The following is a 17,721-nucleotide window of genomic DNA, read 5'->3' on the forward strand; positions in this document are numbered from 1 at the left end:
CAGCGTCACCTCTTCGCTTCAGGGTGAACAAACTTTCCGGGTGGTTCCGTGGGGCGCGGAGACCGATCCGGACGAGCATGTACCGCCGATGACATACCGAGGCACTACGACACATAATGACGACACCTTACTTATTCCTTTACACTAAGAGAGGCTATGACTCTCCGCCGCCTACATACTGGTACTTTCGCTAGTATTGACGCTATGCACACCTAACAGTCCGCGGTGCCGCACCGATGACGTGACACGTCACAGTGGAATGTAAGGCGGCCGCTCTTCGCATCTCGCCCACCTTTTACCTCACAACATGAAGCACTCGAAGACGGTGCTTTCGTGAAGAATAAGTACTTACTGTCTTGCGTTTCTTTACGGGCACACTATTTCCACTTGATTACCAGAAATGAATGCAGAATACAGTGCGCGCATGTGAAATGCCTTCGCGTTTTTTAAGGACGTTCTGAAGCTGTGACATTTAAAGAAGAAGTTGGCGTACCAGTGTTGGTCCGACTGGTGCAGTAGTCGGTTTGGAACCTTTCCAGCGTGAAACGTGGCAAGTGGAGATTTTTTGTGACCTGTACAGGATCCCCCTCTTTCCATAGGAACACCAGGTCCTCTGTTGTGTACCCATCTACAGAGGAAAAGAAAGAAAACAGGTTATCGATAGAGGTACCTACTCTTCGTGGGAACGATTCGGACGTTGTAAGCAGTCGGTGTCAGCACTCCACAGGTATGAACTCGATGCTCGCTTAACTGGTTCACGTACCGAATGCTCTAGCCCACATAAGTGTCCACCTATTCGCACCCTTGAGCATAAAGTAAAAGACTGGATTCTAAGAGAAGGCAAGCGCGCGCGGGGGAGCCAGAAAGTTGGGTGGGCAGATGAGATTAAGGAGCTTGCGGGGATAACGTGGCAGCGGTAAGCACAGGACCAGGTTATTTGGAGGAACATGGGAGATGTCTTTGCCCTACAGTGGGGCAGTCAGGTTGATGATGATGACGATGATGAGTGTAGATAGATGGACACCTAAGTGCACTGCACCATTCAGTGCGTGAAGATCGCACGCAGACCTGTACCGTGGAGTAGTGGCAGATGGGCTCCACTGCAGTCCAGACCTCGTGAGAGCAATGGTCGAACACCTTAAAATTCTAGGCCTGACCGAAGGCTAGGCCTCGAGTTTTTCAGTAGACCAGCACTAGATTTGCGTTAAATAAAGCTGTTCTCTTTCTCTGTTGACCGCTTGTCTTTCTCATACAAAAAAAAAAGAAAGAAAAAGCGGCACGGTCTCTTATGCATTTGCATAAGACGACTGGAAGGCGAGAACGACCTTCTCGTTCTTCTCAGTCGATTGTATTGATGCCGCCCGAAAACTTTCCACACCCAATGTGGTTTTTCACTGCCTCCGAGATCGGAGTAATTAGAAACTTTCTGCACCTCACATGGTTTTGCAGTGGCTCCGTGATCGGCACACCTTTGACTAAGTGACAATGTCACCTGATGACGTCACATTGTTACGTCATAAAAACTTTACGATGACGTAACAAATGTTGGTGGCCCGTGTAGTCATCACATGGTGATTTTTGCATCACTCGTGTTAAAGCCGCTGACGCCAACGGTCACTTCTCGCGTTTGATGAGGCATCTATAATAGGATAAACTAAGGAGGACTGGAGCGCTAATTCGTTAAGAAGGGAAGTCTGTCGACTTATTGCTTCGCAGCGTCGTTTCATGTTATTGATGCATTAACTCACCGCTGCCGATAACGCATCGCACTAATGCGAAGGCACGATGTTACTGCATCTGAGGCTACTTTGTGGCCCGTGGCACTCGCTTCAACGTGAACGCCTTTGGTTCTGGATTGAATGGCTGACACACCAAACCTTTCAGCATTCTTCTCGCAGTTGACATAGTCCATACCTTAGGAATGTTGTCAGCAACACTGACATTGGAATGTGTTGATTAAAGGAAAGGAAAGTTCATGGTAAAATTGTCTAGAATTTTCTAGTCAGTTTTGTGTGGAGAATTATAACCAATATCTCGTAAAAATTACCGGGGTCTTTTTTTGTTCTAAGTATGTGTATGCCTCCGCAAACAGGATAACATAGACAGAGGCGCCATGGCCCATACTCACATATCCACAAAACACGCGTATGCTAGAATTGTTTGTAAGAGAAAATGTGAGCCGATACTGATGGCTAACATATTGTAGCGAAGGCAAACGTATTAATAATAATTTCTTGAGCTTTACGTGCCAAAACTGCATGACTATGAGGCACGCCATAGCGGCATTAACCTAGACCATCTGCGGTTCTTTAAAGTGAACCAAAGTCAAAGTACGCGGGCGTTCCTACATATCGCCTCCCTTGAAATGCGGCTGCCGTGAACGGGAATCGCACCCACGTCCTCCAGCTTAACAGCGCGACATCTGACCCACTAAGCTACCGCGGCGGGTTCACGAATACGATCGACCGTCGATATAAAACACTCATGTACTTAAAGATTCGCGAGCACAGACAAGCCTTTACGTTTAGTGACTTTGCGAGAAAGATATTGCAAAACGGAACACTTACAGCTCACCATGACGATAGAGCAGATTTGTTTATCCAAAGGATAAAATTTCAGGTTCATTGGACATGAAAGCACCAAGGATATTCTGAAAAAGAAAGCAAGGCGAAGGTAAACAAATAAATCAAACAGCAATTTGCTACCGCTTACGTATTTATAGAGAGTTGTCGTGCTTTGAAGAAGCGATTGTTGAGCTAGGGATCAATGAGCTTAATATTGATGCTTTTTAGGAACACTTACCGGTACAGTCCGAGCTATCTCTTTTTCTTTCACGAACAGGAATGCTATTTTACACTAAGAGTAAAAATCGCTTTTAACAATTTGTGGCACTGTCTGAGCAGCATTGGGCGTAAAGTTCGTGCCAAGCGTTATTTATAGGCATGTCTGAAGGCGGAACAGAGAGCTATGCGATCGTAATGATGATGACTTTGTTATCTGTGATCGTGTTTCAACAAGCCTACCGAATAAATTTTATGAGACTATTCTACAAAACGCTGCCCTGAAGGAACACTATAAAGTCATTCTCCCCTCGGAGTCTTGGCTCTGGCATTCAATCACAGGAATGTTTGCCTAGAAATGTGCAATTGATTTTTTGCAACACAAACCTACTGCATCACTAATTTGAAATTAGCATTTCTTATTTTTATCTTTTCAAAAAGTATCACGCAAATTTCGCGTTTCATTGCATTCATATTCAAGCAATCCTGCGTTGTTTCTATCTGTTTCTTTCATTTACCACTTTTATCACCAATGATTCATCGGTTATTTTTAACAGTTTGATTGCCACCTTTGTTACGGTCACTACCACGTGACAATATCATACGTATAAAACTTCCACGCTCGCCTCCACACCAGCTCCCCGAAGTCAGTATGCAATATGGCTTGGGAATAATCATCATTATCATTTACGACAACCCTAACAACAACGAGAACATCAGCAAGACCAGAAAAGAAATTCTCTAGGTTGATCGCCTTGATTGTGAACACAAGCAGCTCAAATATAAGCAGCAATAAAATGCCCTGCGTATATCATGCTAAATAAAAAGAACACACGCAAGAATGGGGAGACGTCTGCCTTTATCGATATGAGCATTTCTTGGTCTTCCTGTGTTATACCTTCCGCCATGCCTCCACAATCTCACTTCTAAAAGATGGATAAACGCAAGTGTCTTGTTTTTGTTTTTCGGCGCTCGATTGACGCAGCACTATGAGAGAAAGAATTATTACTCATAACTTCTGCGTAACATTGCCAGTTTCCCCTATTACAACCTTTTATCAAGTTGGTAATTAAAAGTAGAGAGTCAGTTTTAGTGGGAAATAACTGAAACGGGGAAAAAAAGCAAGAGGTGGGATGAAGTTGAAAGTGGCTCAAGTACAATGTTACCTTTCTAAGCTATGGGACACTTTATTAAGTCATTCATTCATTCATTCATTCATTCATTCATTCATTCATTCATTCATTCATTCATTCATTCATTCATTCAAAGAACTTTATTTTCACCAAAAACAAGAACATTTACGGTGAAAAATTGATTCAGTAAGGTGAATTCAACCACCTGATTCATGGCCCATCCCCCGCTGCGAGTCAAGTGCGATCTTGCAAAGGCGCACGATCATTATTTATTTATTTATTTATTTATTTATTTATTTATTTATTTATTTATTTATTTATTTATCTGAAAGACCTTACAGAACCGTAAGGCATTGTGCAAAGGGGGCGTAACAGTCCCAGCAATGTAGATACAATAAAAATGAGCGAAAACCAGAAAACAAACCACTATACATGGCACACAATGTGAATACGTAATCAGTAACGTATTGCATAATGCGTAATACGTAATTCATAACACATACATAACATATACGTAATGTACAATTATACAAATCTCACTACAGCGATGCACTCTTCTACCATGGGCATTGTGCTATGCTTCGCACTGCTAACTCATTTCAACCTAATATAGCCCGCGTAAATCCCACGTGATAAGGATATACGAGAAAGGCCTGCCTGATGCTGAAGAGAACGTCGCCGTTGGGATGTATGCGTAGAAGCACGTTGGGCATGATGATGTTGTGGAAGTGTCCCTCTTTCTCGTTGGAGAAAAACAGGTCCGGCTTCCAAAGCTTGTCCGGTTCGGTGAGCGTCAGGTAGCGAACCTGGCCGCCCAAATCGTCGTACTGGAGTCTCTCGTCCCGCCACTGCTCTCTGAACGTCATTTGCACTGTGTACTCCTGCGGACGCGCGTGCAATGCGCGGGTGTACGCGAGTTCTGGGGGTGCAGGTTTGGGTTAGGAGGACAATGCATCGAGAAAAAGTGCCCATTCCCACTGGCAGTTGAGTCGTCTACCTCTAGACAAGTTTGTCAAGAAACCCTTAGCATAGCCTGGCGCCGATCCGCTCGAGGCTTGCACAGAACGACCTTACTGAGCTTACAGTTAATGCGCGTGAGTCTACAGTCAACGTGATGACCTTCTACTTGACTTAGCTCCGAGGTAACCTCGAGCTACGTGTCAGACCGGCTACGTTGTGAGTTTCGATAATGAACTATTATGAAAATGTCTGAGCGCACGTTTTCTGCGATGGCCCCAAACTTTGAGATGACCGAGTTGCGATCCGCAATGTGTTAAAGAAGGCACAGTCGAATTTAAAGCTTGAATTAGAGATTGGAGACTGCTAACCATGGTAGACTTCACATTATGTTAAGAACTGCGGCTTTCGGAGACCTTCATGACAGCGATGGCACGCTAAAAATGACTGGCAGAGTGATCAGTTAAAGTTAATTTTCACTCGGTATGCTACTTAGAAAGAATAACGCGAACCAAGTGCGAAACTACTTTTGCTGGAACACTCATGAACGATATGTTCTCAAGTTACACGGCGTAAGATATATAATCGTTGGTGTTTTACGTCCTAAGACATGGCATAAGAGACATTGGGGTTGTCGTTTCAGCAAATATTATCACTGTTATGCTGATGCATGTCGTAAGACACATTAAGGACTTTAGATTTCTACTCGATGGATCCGCTTTCTTTACCTAACGGCGTTTTGCAACTCCGGTTATACGAACACAGTTCTACGCTTCTCAACTGCCATTGGGAATGACCCCAGCGGAAGGACTTGTTGGTTTTCGCCACTGAGACCCACAAGAGAGGGCAATGTACACAGCGACGTAGTCATGCTTGGATTAGTGGTGTTATCCGCCATGTCCTGACGTAGCTGGATGCCCCATCGCCGTTGTTAACACTGTGAGGTATATTTTTTAACCGGACGCTCTACTACAATTTGCAAAGTGCGACCATTTCTGGCACAATTTAACAAGTTACACAAGGTGTGCTGTTGCAGAAATATGTTTGGTATCAAAGCATATGAACTGGGTTGCAAGTGAAGTAAAATTCGTACGTCTGGGCATCTGTACAACCTTATGTAGTGGCACGGTGGACAGCTTAAGTAGTGCCCTAAGTAAACCAATAAAGAAAGAAAGAAGTATTGGCATTGCAGTTCCAGCTTACGTCTCGATGTGGTGGGTAAAATTACAGCGGTAAAACAGGTAATTCAATGCATGATTCCCAACGCAAGCGTCTGGAGAACAATATAAAGCTGTTAATATTCCTTTCTAACACTTGCGATGGTTCCGGGAACACACCGTGACCTAGGCAATGAGCTTAGCCACAAACTAGCGGGCGAAAATGACTATAGGAAAGCCTCTCTTGAGTATCTATGTCAGCTGACTGAGTAGTGGTTCAGACTGCATGGTAGTGAAGGTGTGTAGATAAATTTTGCGTGGCTATGCCATAAGCTGTCCCAATCACAGTGCTAAAACTTTTAACCGTCTCGTAGTGAAGAAATCGCCAGTATATAACTTCTAGCGCACTCTGAAGACAGGTTCTTCCTTCGCAATGCGTATGATTAGACCTACTTGCGTGAGCTAATTATAGGTATTCGATGATAAATGTTTTAACGTTGATTTTAGAGCTCTTAACCAAGTATAACATACATAAAGAACAGCCTGCGATGCCCTTCCTACGGTCACTGCGGTCTTAATCAAGACACAGAACTCAGCATGTAATTGTTGCCAGAGTATACCGGATTAACCCCCATATAAGGGGTAGTTGTTACTTAAGCCGTTGTCACCAGACCGCAGTTTTAGACTCGCTTCGTTGTAACAAAGCTGCAGAAGCTGTAAACGATGCTTAAAACATCAGCTTCTAAAGAGTTTGGCATAGTTGGGGAATCATTTACCTTTTAACAGTTCCTGCGTGTGCCACCAATTTAAGAAAAACGCTCTTTTTACCGAAATTTTATTAAGTACCAAATAGCCGTGATTTACGAACAGTATCTTGCTAATCATGTAACTGGGCAGCAACGTTTAGTCGTAAAATTGTGACAACTGGCATTACAGGGACCGGGAAAAAGCGGACACCAATTTTTGAAAATAAGACATGGCACACTAAGGAGAATTGACTATTTCTAGGGATGCAGCAGAGGTGTTTCTTTCCCACAAGGAAATTTATCACAGTACGTCGAACGCATTGGGCAATAAGAGCTATCTGTAATAGTCTCTGTCAACACTGCTGAGTACAAGATGGTCTTCTCTCGGCTACGTACAGCATGCCTAAATAAAATGATTAACTGCAAACTCATGACAACAAACCCACAAAATTGGGTGCTTTTCCCGTATTTTTCAAGTAATATCTTTCTGAATCATCTGAGGCGAAGCTGCTGAATCAGCTTCTCACAAAAAAAAGTAAAGTTTCAAAAGCGAAATGCGAAAGCTTCTTTAAATCTCTTCCTATCCCCAAGTCAACCTGTTCAAAGATCTTTCACGTGGTACAAATGCACTGCACTCAAGAGGGCACATATGAAGGACGACCACTTACGCAAGTTTTTGTCTTGGCCTTTCTCGCATGGGAGACACAAGTTCAGGTATCACACACCCCCATAAGGAGCACGCGCTTGGGCTCTTACCATAATACTCAGGTTAGGTTTCGTGACCACACGTGATGTAATGCAACGGGTAGTAGTTGTCCGAATGCGTGGTTCTCCCAGCGAACAAAAGCTAGACAATAACTTATGCATTTCTGAGGCAACACTTCTCGGGTGCAAGATGAAAAGAATGCAAGATAGAGAGAAAGCCAAGTGTAGACAGAGAAAAAAAAGAGAAATAGACAACGACCAGAGAAGAGAAGAGAGAAGCAAAAAAGTGGGCAACATACAAAAAGACGCTTCTGGCGCGGATTGCGGCATTTAGGGTGCGTTCGCTCGATGAGGAGTGAGTAAAACCCCCTCAGTGCTTTGGACGTATATATGTTGACAGCTATATATTACCTCCACAGCACAGAGAGGGTTTTGGTGCTATTGCGTGGCTCCTGAAGAATTGGGTTACAAAGGGGGGAGCAGGGAACAGCCGGGCCTCCGACCAACCACCGGGAGAGAACAACACACACACGCACGCACACGGCGCAAGCTTTCTACGAATCACAACGCATCAGACACGCTAGCAAGCGCGGGCAGCGCTTTTGCGCACATTTCGGTGCAGCATTGCTGCTATGAGGGGGCGGGGGGCAGCCACAGCCGTTCCGCTACGGCACACGGGAACACAACACAAAAGGCTCGTAGGGCAGACACGAAGAGGGGGGAAAGGCCAATGCACGAAACTTGGCTCCTGTAAATGATGTAACGGTGTGATGTGAAGAACAGCATCCAACGCGCGGTAGAGGACGCACGCCCTACACGTACTTGAGCTCTCCTAATGCGCTGTGCGGGAACAGGTGAACCGCCATGGACGTACGAGAGAACATCTTCACTCTGTTTTTTCCTTACTTTATGCGAACTTGGTGCTTCTGTGCAATAGAGGTTCTTCACAGTGCATGTGATACACGTACTTTAACAAATGTCCATGTTTCTTTAGCGACAAAGAGTACGTGTTTACGTGAATAGGCACGCGGAGCTTCTTATGTGTATTAAGTTGACTTGCCATAAATCACAACGTAACCGCCTCGGTTGAGTCATTTCGCAATCTAAGCTCGAACGTTCGCTGTTGTGCCCGAAAGAGAACTGAAGCTAGCTACGACTGAATAAACATGTCAAGCACTTTTGAATTGTACGCGCATGTTGTTTTTGTGCTTCTGAGCAAAACAGGAAACAAGCGAATGCTTGCTGAATTCATTATTAGAATCGTCATGGTTGCGGAGCTTGGATGTGATGCATAAGTAATCGTGTTCAAGGTGATGCTATCGGACAGAAATCTTCACATTGTGTTTCACACACTTATACAAAAAAATTGAACCAGTCCTCTGTCACTGCGACACCACTAGTGCGCAGTGACATTGAAAACACAGGACAATGAACGTGATCTGACTGCTGTCACTTTGAAAAGCAGATTGAAAATTCTGCATGGAAAACAATATAGGTGCCAAATCACGTGAACTTCATGTTTTTTTTGTTCTTTTTACATTTAGTGATTCAGTTGTACGCTAACACGAAGCAAATCCTTCTCTGACATAAAATTTTGGCCTGTCTGGTCAAAGGAAGCATTCACAATTTAAGTTCTGCACTCATATGCAGAAAATTTGACTGCGATATCTTCGACGATGCGCCTAGAAGCACATTTTTTGTTAGTAAAATACTGAATCACCAACACTATTTGCCGTTGAAAACTGTTTAAATATCTGATTTCTGTCCGACACATGTCAGCAATATGTCATAACAAAATGTTTTTTTCTTCAACGTGAACTTAGGTTGGACCTTTGACTGGAAAGCTGTTTAGATACTTCAGCATAGTTCAGGCACAAGGTCTCTAATTTTTCTATGGCATCACAGCGAAAGTGTAACGTAAAAAGATCATAAACCCTTACTTGAATGTCACGCATTATTGTGTTTCAACTCGCCCTGGCCATTTTACGTGCGACGAGACATGTACATCGCATACACAGGCACAGTTACGCAAGCACACGAACAGGCAAGAAGTGAACAGACAGTGAGACCACGTGACACATAGAAGCGTTTAGTTAATGGCTAGTTGCAGGACAATGCGACGGTGCATGACATCAGACTGTTCCCACTGCAAACGGGGCTCACCACCATAGCTTTTTTTTATGCGTATGTGGAGGCGAGGTGCCAAGAGCTGAAAGCGGAGATGCATGCAGGACTCAGGCCAGGGGCGGCTGCACAGCTTACAATGTCTAGGCACAAAGTGCGTCAGGGCAGAAGTGTCTGCTGCCGGAACATACGTGCCAGATGCAGTGAGCTAGAGTAAGATGGGTCTCCTAAAGGCAGGTGAAAGTTTGCTCTTCGGTGAGATTTAATGTTGTTAGGCTGCGGTGAGTCCTGGCACATGCTTTAAAGTGCACAGCAGACGGATGTGATAACAGGTGTGGCGTGTTTGCGTTGAAGATCGAAGTACAGTGCGTTGTTACCGAGAAAGAGGGCCGACGTGAGGTTTTCTGGAAACGCTACTGGTGAGGGACGAATTGCAAATTGTGTCGCGTTGATGAAGACCGTGCAAGCTTGCAAGAACATAACGAGTGTGCGATATATCGTGACAAAAACAAATTGTGCTATTTATCTTCTTTTATTTGATAAAACGCTATATTTGTTGCAGCTAACACAGCTGTGCACACAGTTGCGAAGCGTATATATACATTGTTCACTGTACTATGAATACATGAGGGTGAGGAGATATGAGTTACTTAAACAAGATGTAAAAAGCAATGTGTTGTAGTACTTGGGCATGAATGCAAAGAACAGCAGCTGTGAGTATAATTGACGCAGCTTCAGTCTAACCAGCGTTTGGCAAGGCGACAAGAGCAGTTTAGTAAAACACACAACATTGATACACACATGGGAGCTTTCAACAACACTGCTGCATGGAGCAAAGAGGCAAAGAGGAAAGCTCACCTGCTATACGATGGGGTGTTGTCCCGGTTTTTTGACTCGATAGCAAAAAACGGTAGCAGGAGATGAAAAAAAAGCACACTCACCTTACTTTTTTTTGTTGTTCCACACGTGCGCTGTCACTCTTAGAGATTAGTGGATAGGAATTGGTCATGCCGGGTAAGCTGACCCGTGTTAACTATGCTAAGGTAGGGGATACTCTCCTCAGATCGGAAAAATCTCTGAGATGGCTTTCTTATTTAGCAGGAATGAGGTGACGAAAAAAAAAGGACGATGTCTTATACGAGCCTTTGCAAAACTAAGGAAGAGACTCGCAGGCAGCTCATTACTTTCTAACTTCATGATGCAATGCGTGGTTGTTTGTTACGAGCTAGCAGTGGTGTGACCTAACAGATCTGAAGAGAGTTTCGAATGCTAGTGGTTGTCAGGGGTCACGTGACTTACCTTTATCGAAGCGACGGTACAGAAAAATAACTGCGTTTGAGTTCAGAATACATTTGCCGACGCTATCAGACTTTCTCAAGGAGAGGGGATTTCAGAAGGCAGCCGATATTAATATTTTCTTTTTGTCTGGTGCGTTATCGAAAAAAAAAAAAAGAAGTGCACGCTATTTGAATATAGGTAAACTGTACGCTAAATGAGCTCTAAAGAATTGGTACATTCTCAAACAGAGTGCGGTGGACAGATAAGAAAGTGCCGAGAACCGGCGCGTGTTCACATGTGTGGTGTGTGCACGACACGAATAATGCGGATGCTCTGCAGCATGCGTAGTCATTTGGGGTCTCATGATACGACAGTGTGAGATGCGAGCTGTTTGCACAGGGTTCGTACTCGTGTACCGTGCGGCAACAAAGACCTGTCCGCTTGTACCAGCTAATGTTGGCCCAGGAGCAAGTTCGAGTATATGGGTAAACGCACACAGAACTTCCAAGAAGCTCGTACGTGCGGTACACTTGGGCGGACATGCAGAGAAACGTGTACATGGATGGGATATGACGGGTCAGAAGTAAACATCACTTCAGAAGGAATGAAGGTGCTTGTTACGAGACGTATGCCACACGCTAGACACGTTATATGGGATTACGCTAGTTTTGCTGCGATACTTTTGTGGAAGATTTGCCAATGGTTGAACTGTTGTACGAGACAACAGACTTTGAGGGGGTGGCCAAGGGAGGAATGGATCAAATACTTGAACGAATGCGACGAGGAAGGCACACAGACATCCAGATAGGACGTAAGCAGACAGGCACACGAACAATGACCAGGTTTAGGCGACGTGCATTGGGTGGCACAACGATTCCTTGAGTAAACGCAACCTAACCTTATTACTCTTCGCCGTGACCGGATAAAGCTTCTGCTAGCTTTTGTAGAGCTGTCAGTATTAGGAGTGACATCGCGGAAGGACGCCAATGGAAGATATTTCGGGGTAGAAATTTCTTATGGTCAGGGTGCTTCAAAACCTTGCACTAGTCAATTTACTGAAATGACTTGTTGTTCCTGAGCCTACGTGTGTGTGTTTGTGCGGATTATTAACATGAGGAGGACTAAAGGTAATGCTAGACTATGCAGTTGCGAAAGTTTATAGAATTACGAACAAGACAAAGTTACGAATAGATTAGGGTTACGAATTTACAGGCTATGATTAGTCCTGGATTAAATTGTGCTGCTAGTGTTGGGTCGAAAACAAATAAAACGAGAGGGAGGCATTTTTCAGCGTCTATTCTTTCTTAGAATGTGCTGCGGAAGACTGCAATATCAATAACCTTGTTGTTGCTCAGAAGCGGAGAAACTTATCAAGTTAACCATCAATATCGTGGCAACTACAGCGAGTAAAATGTCAAACAATCCCGCCTAACGATTACACGAAGTAGCGTTCACGAACACAACAAGCGCTCGACCATCCAGGCTTCACAGCACCACACTGACAGCACTCACACAAACTGACACCAAACAAGACAGCTCACGCACGGACAGCATTGCAGAGCGGTGCATTTGGGCCTGTTTGATTTCGAACAAGCTGGTGTTGCTTTCAAAGCATCACGGTTATTGCTAAAGTTGACGCTAAGGACCGTCACGGGGTCAAAATCTTTTCCTGGTCACATTAGAGCAGTCAACATGATTTGCTAGAAGGTATGAGGTGCCGACTTGAGTGAACTACACCGATTGTTTTTGTAAAGAACGAATCAAATTATGCACGAGGTAGCAATGGGAACTGCATTTTATCGAGTGCCATGTTAGCAGCGAGAAGGCATCAAAAGCAACAGTATGGAGGAAGAAAGGGGCCACTGCACTTTCGTAACCGCTCTCAGCAAAGAGCATCTGATCTATTTCTCGTTTGACAAAACAAGTATTTGCGCGCTAATGTCCACATGTCGCAATAATTTATGCGTAAATATTAAAATTACGCCTTAAAGCGTCTTCGTGGATCAGAAACGATGTAATTTCGAAACTTTAGAACGCGTAGCGAAAGTCTGCGTTAGAGTACAGTACTAAAGTGCACCACGTGCCCACCGGCTCCTGTTCATATCGCTACCTTCAGCGCAGTTCACCATAGGCCTCGGCCCCCGACCTTCGAGCAAATCTCGCGCACGCGCAGAAAACGTTTACGCTACGCAGCACCACGCGTGTACTTACCATGCTCAAATCGTCAATCTTGCTTATACTGCGAAGAAAGATGTTGACCCTGACAACACACGGGCCATCTACAAGGAAGGGGTCGGGGTTGGGCGATCCGAGAAGAAGAATAATAAGAAGACGGGCCAACGAGGAGGTAAAAAAAAAGATGGCGGGTGCGCTCGAGAAAAACAGAAAAGAGTGAGAGAGAGAAAAGAGAGAGAGAGAAAGAGAGGAGATCGCAAGGAGGAGCCCTACCTAGCGATGTGTCCAGTTCGCCAACAGACCGACTAGCGGAAAACCTCTCGCTCTTTGCGGCCCTGCCATTGTCTTTTGCGTGATGTCACACTTACCATGGTGACGTCATCAATTCTGCTGATACTTCTTACAAAGATGTTAACGCGTACAAGAGCCGGCCCGTCTGCAGCGGGATGGGGGAGATAGACAGAAGGCGGGAACCGCCGGTGAAAGAGGGATCACCGAGTTGCCTCGGTTGACGCTGATTTGTTAACTCTCTATTTGACCGCTAAAGATGGGTCACTTTTGAACAGGGTAAAGGGTGCTGCTGGGAAGAAAGTTTGCTACAGGGAGAGCGAGCAGTAAAGCAGCTAGTTGGGGATGTTGGTACGTCTTTGATGAAAGCAAACAGCGCGAGGGACACTGAAAGAGAGAAATATGCGCGCAGCTGCAACTGACTGAACGTCGCGAAGGCTGATCAAGTAGCGGAGCTGATGGCATCAGTTTTAGCCTGGCCGTTGCCGAACATTGCGGAACGAATGCGAGACCCTCATGTTTTCCAGGATGGTGATCAGCCGGTCCTCCTCTTCACACCACCTGATCGGCTCCCGCCGTAGCTTCGCCTTTGCTCTCCTCCTCTCTACCCAGCTTCACCCGGTCCACATCGCTACCCTTTCTCTACCAGGCTCAAATCACTACACTAAGCTTCCCTCTCACCCACTTAGCTTTACCCATCCTCTCCCCCTCGCCAGGCTTCGCTCTCGCAGCTGGGTTAGAAAGTGCGGACGACGGATCCCCAGGGATTTACCTTGGCTTTAAACAACTGCGCTTTTAAAAGGCTCAGCGCTTGTCTTGTCTTAGCTCTTTTCACGGTCCCTTGTCGTCCGCGCTGTTCACTTTCTTCAAAGATAGAGCGAGAGTATCTACAATGGCGTTTCTTTTTTTTTTTTTCTCGCGCTAGTGGAAAGTACGCTAGCCGGAATTTCGTATTCTGTTCTCCCTTGGCAGCAGCACTAGTGAGAAGACAGAGACACGTGTTTGGTGGCAGCAAGGACTGCACGTTTAATGGGCTGCTCGCATTTACGCTTCCGGCAAGCAAAGCCACGCTACGGAAGGGATTTATTGAGGCCTGCAGAACTTTTGACAGTAGCAGCATATGCGGATGCATGTACTACACAGTTAAGTTCAAGCTCTCAGGCCCTCTAAAACTAAGTACGCGTTTTCGGTAAGTAGGCAACTAATAACTAGATCTACTTACTAACTCAAATTAGGGCATATAATTAGTTCTAGCTGAGCATGGGTGTAAGAAAAAGAAAAGGCTGCTTACTTAGAGAAAGCATTATACTGCGTGGTACCACATGGAATACGAAACGAAAGGCAGGGCATCTAAGCATTGATTCTATTCTTCGTACTCATACAATTCTTTGACAAGAAACTACATTACGACAAGGTAAACTTTCATTTGGCTTATTAGCTCCTGAGGAATATCTTTGTCGTAGAAAAGAAGCATTATCTAAATATTCAGACTCACTACGGAAGAACGTTCTTTAGGGATAAAGAAATCTCGTATCTGCTTTTGAAAACAAGCTCTGTAAACAATTTTTTTCAGCGTTAGCTGTGTGCTCATTCTTTGCTGAGATTAATGTAAAAAAAATGCCAAAAATCATACTGGTTCACAAGCTGCTACGACTAGCGCAGTAAGAAAACCACTTCAGTTAGAAAACATTGCCAAAAACAATTTCCAACGACATAAAGACAACCATATACACAAAACACTTCGACGCTAAACATATTTTACACAAGCACACGGTGAACATGCGACAACAGAATAGCCAAAAAGAAAAAGAAAATGCGGTGGAAGTTGCTGTCCACTTATCGATCACAAGACTCAACGATGCATGCAAAAATTGATATTGTTTAGTCAATGTTTTAAAACGCCATGATACGTGCAATTAACAGTCGCAGAAAGCTCGTCGTAAGAACAAACATTACCAGCTATGACAAGGTGCAAGTGCATTGAGCTATTGTCAACCATTCACTCAACGCTTTAACAGTAGCATTATTAGGGATTCCTTAAGTCTAGCGAAAGCTGTAATTGGAGAAAAAAGGTGGAACAAGCTCCAAGTGAATACGAAGAACTTGTACACTGCAACAATAGGTACTTTAGCAACAGAGGAATGGTCTTGATCCAACTGTGGTTTCAAAGGACGCACCATTCCCCACTTATAAAACTGACAGGTTAAACAGGGCTGTTTCCACTCCGCTCTACCCGCGGGATTCCACCCGAACAGTGGCCTCCACGAGAAAACCTTGGATGACTTATTGAAACGGACTAGCGTCCAGCTGTTCCGCGCGATATGTCTACAGCAAACACACCAAAGTATCCGACTCGACGTAACGTTGCCGGTGACATACAGCAGCAAAACTGAAGACGTATACGGCCGGACATCCGATCGACAATGGGACAGACCATCCTGCAGTAAGCTTCAACAGCCTCTACACACGCAGGCCCGAAAGAAACAAGCTATATTCCTCGGCACTTTTGCACAACCACAGGCGTGGGACGCTCACACGCGCACTCGGAGGAAATGACCATGTGGTCGCTTTCCCTTCGCGACCATTACAGGCTTCCACCCTGGACGCTGTGAAAACAGAGGCGTGCCCTGACGGTGTCCCACCCCGAGCGAGGTCTTGTTGCTTCGCAAGTTTTCCGCGCGAGACGTCCACTGTTGCCCGCGGCTACGAAGAAGGACGGCAAGCAATTCACCGGACGGCGTTGTTATCTCGCAGCTGTATGCTTCGCAAAAGGCGGCACTGAAACAAGAAACACCGGCTCGGTCAAACAATATTTTCGCGTTCGAACGCCGCGTTATAACCTTTGCCCCCCTGGGCGAGCGACGTTACGTGCGTACCAGCGCGCAAGATGGTGTGTGGCGCCTGTAAACAAGCGGCTGCGCGTCGCACTTGCGTGTACGCTAGTTCTTTTTCTCGAACTCGAGGTTCATGTTATTCCTGGAGGGTATGCACTCTGCGGAGAAGGGGAGCTTGATGTGCTAAATGATGCGCGCGCAGAAAAGAAAGAAACGAATCAAACCTGGAACGAAACGCTAAACAAAAACGTGTTAGTGGGCGCGTGTTTTGATATTAGGAAAACGGACCCTCCACTTCATTTATGAAAAAAAGAAAAAAAGAAGAAAGAAAACACGAGATCGTACGCCCGCGGGGAGATGGAGGTCCCGCAGCATCGCGTCCCAGTCCTCACTGTTGTTGACGCACGGAGCAGCGACGTGGCGTCTCACGACGCGATCTTGTTCGTGGCGCGCTGGCGAATTAGCCCAAAGCGATCGCTTACTGCGGCGTACGAGCAGCTGCGTCGGTAAATTGAAAAGACGGTGCGGGCGCAATAATAACGTGGAGGATGAGAGCGAGTGCTTCGTGTAAATTGGGAGTATGACGACGAAATGTTTGCTTTTCGGAGCAGACGCGAATGGAATATCAATGCTGTGAGAGAAATTGCTTTTTTTCAACTTTAGAAGGCGGTTCTCTTCTATTAATGAGTTCACGTTTCCGAGTGACCAGATCATGTTACTTCAGAGAAGGAAGGCTATATTTCTCGTTTGTGAGAAGAAAAAAAAAAAGAAAGGAAATTAATCTTAGGGCCAAGTATTGCTTGTCATTCAGCGAGAGACGAGTAATTTCGGTCCGTGTTCCCAGCCTGACTGCGCTTGTCTTCAGCTGGATTAACCGTGGTTTCACAACGAAATGGCCAATGTGAAATTTCAGAAGCGCAGAAAAATATGCAATGCTCGACGTTGAAGTGGGTACAGTAGAATACGATATGGTGATAGCACATGGAGTTTTTACGTGATCTATCGCAAGCGCTCGATTGGCAGGTCACTGAAAGGTGCTTGCCGAACGGCAGTGACTTTCACTGCGGCGTTCAGAACTGGCAAAGTTGCGGGGCAGGAATTTGTCATTGCGTGTCGAACGACGATTATTGCGGGTTAAAGACCCATTCAGTAATGCTCATCGCCGATTCACACGAGGGACACTGCATGTCACATCGACACCACGTGTGACTGTGTCGCAATTTCACTTACTGTGTGACTGTTTTATGCTGTCCAGCATTCAATCATATCGTTTGTTTCTGTCGTCCAAACTGCTGTTGCCATTCCCCAGTACGGTAAGGATAATCAGCGTATACTCTGGCTGACGCCCATGCCTTTCCTCTAAATTTATTTCCGTCTCCCGTCTTTCTTCTCTGCCTGTCATAAATAGGCATTTCTTGGCGTGCAACTGCCCCTAGCTGCCACTGCTCCGCGTAATTTTCTGCCAATCCTGACCGCGATTCTCTTCACTTGGCATACGTGTTGCTCTTTATTCTATTAAATCCATACCCCAGACGAACAGTAAT

The 17,721-nt window shown here is 45.3% G+C and overlaps 1 protein-coding gene across 11 annotated transcripts in view; it reads right to left on the reverse strand.

The window, feature by feature from the left end:
* LOC119394082 (glutamate-gated chloride channel) overlaps positions 1–17,721 on the reverse strand; it is a 340,243-nt gene that overhangs the window by 13,576 nt on the left and 308,946 nt on the right. For 6 of the 11 annotated variants that reach the window (XM_049415628.1, XM_049415623.1, XM_049415627.1 and 3 more), the window contains 4 exons: positions 13,424–13,491; positions 4,571–4,794; positions 2,568–2,650; positions 494–628 (listed from right to left, as the gene is read on the reverse strand). In XM_049415628.1, coding sequence (XP_049271585.1) covers positions 494–628; positions 2,568–2,650; positions 4,571–4,794; positions 13,424–13,491 — 510 coding nt within the window. Of the gene's footprint in view, positions 1–493; positions 629–2,567; positions 2,651–4,570; positions 4,795–13,091; positions 13,160–13,328; positions 13,346–13,423; positions 13,492–17,721 lie in introns of those variants that run through there. The other 5 variants (XM_049415630.1, XM_049415629.1, XM_049415625.1 and 2 more) reach the window with 2 other exon arrangements.

Source organism: Rhipicephalus sanguineus, chromosome 5 (genome assembly GCF_013339695.2).
Source record: "Rhipicephalus sanguineus isolate Rsan-2018 chromosome 5, BIME_Rsan_1.4, whole genome shotgun sequence".
Classification (NCBI taxonomy): Eukaryota; Metazoa; Arthropoda; class Arachnida; order Ixodida; family Ixodidae; genus Rhipicephalus; species Rhipicephalus sanguineus.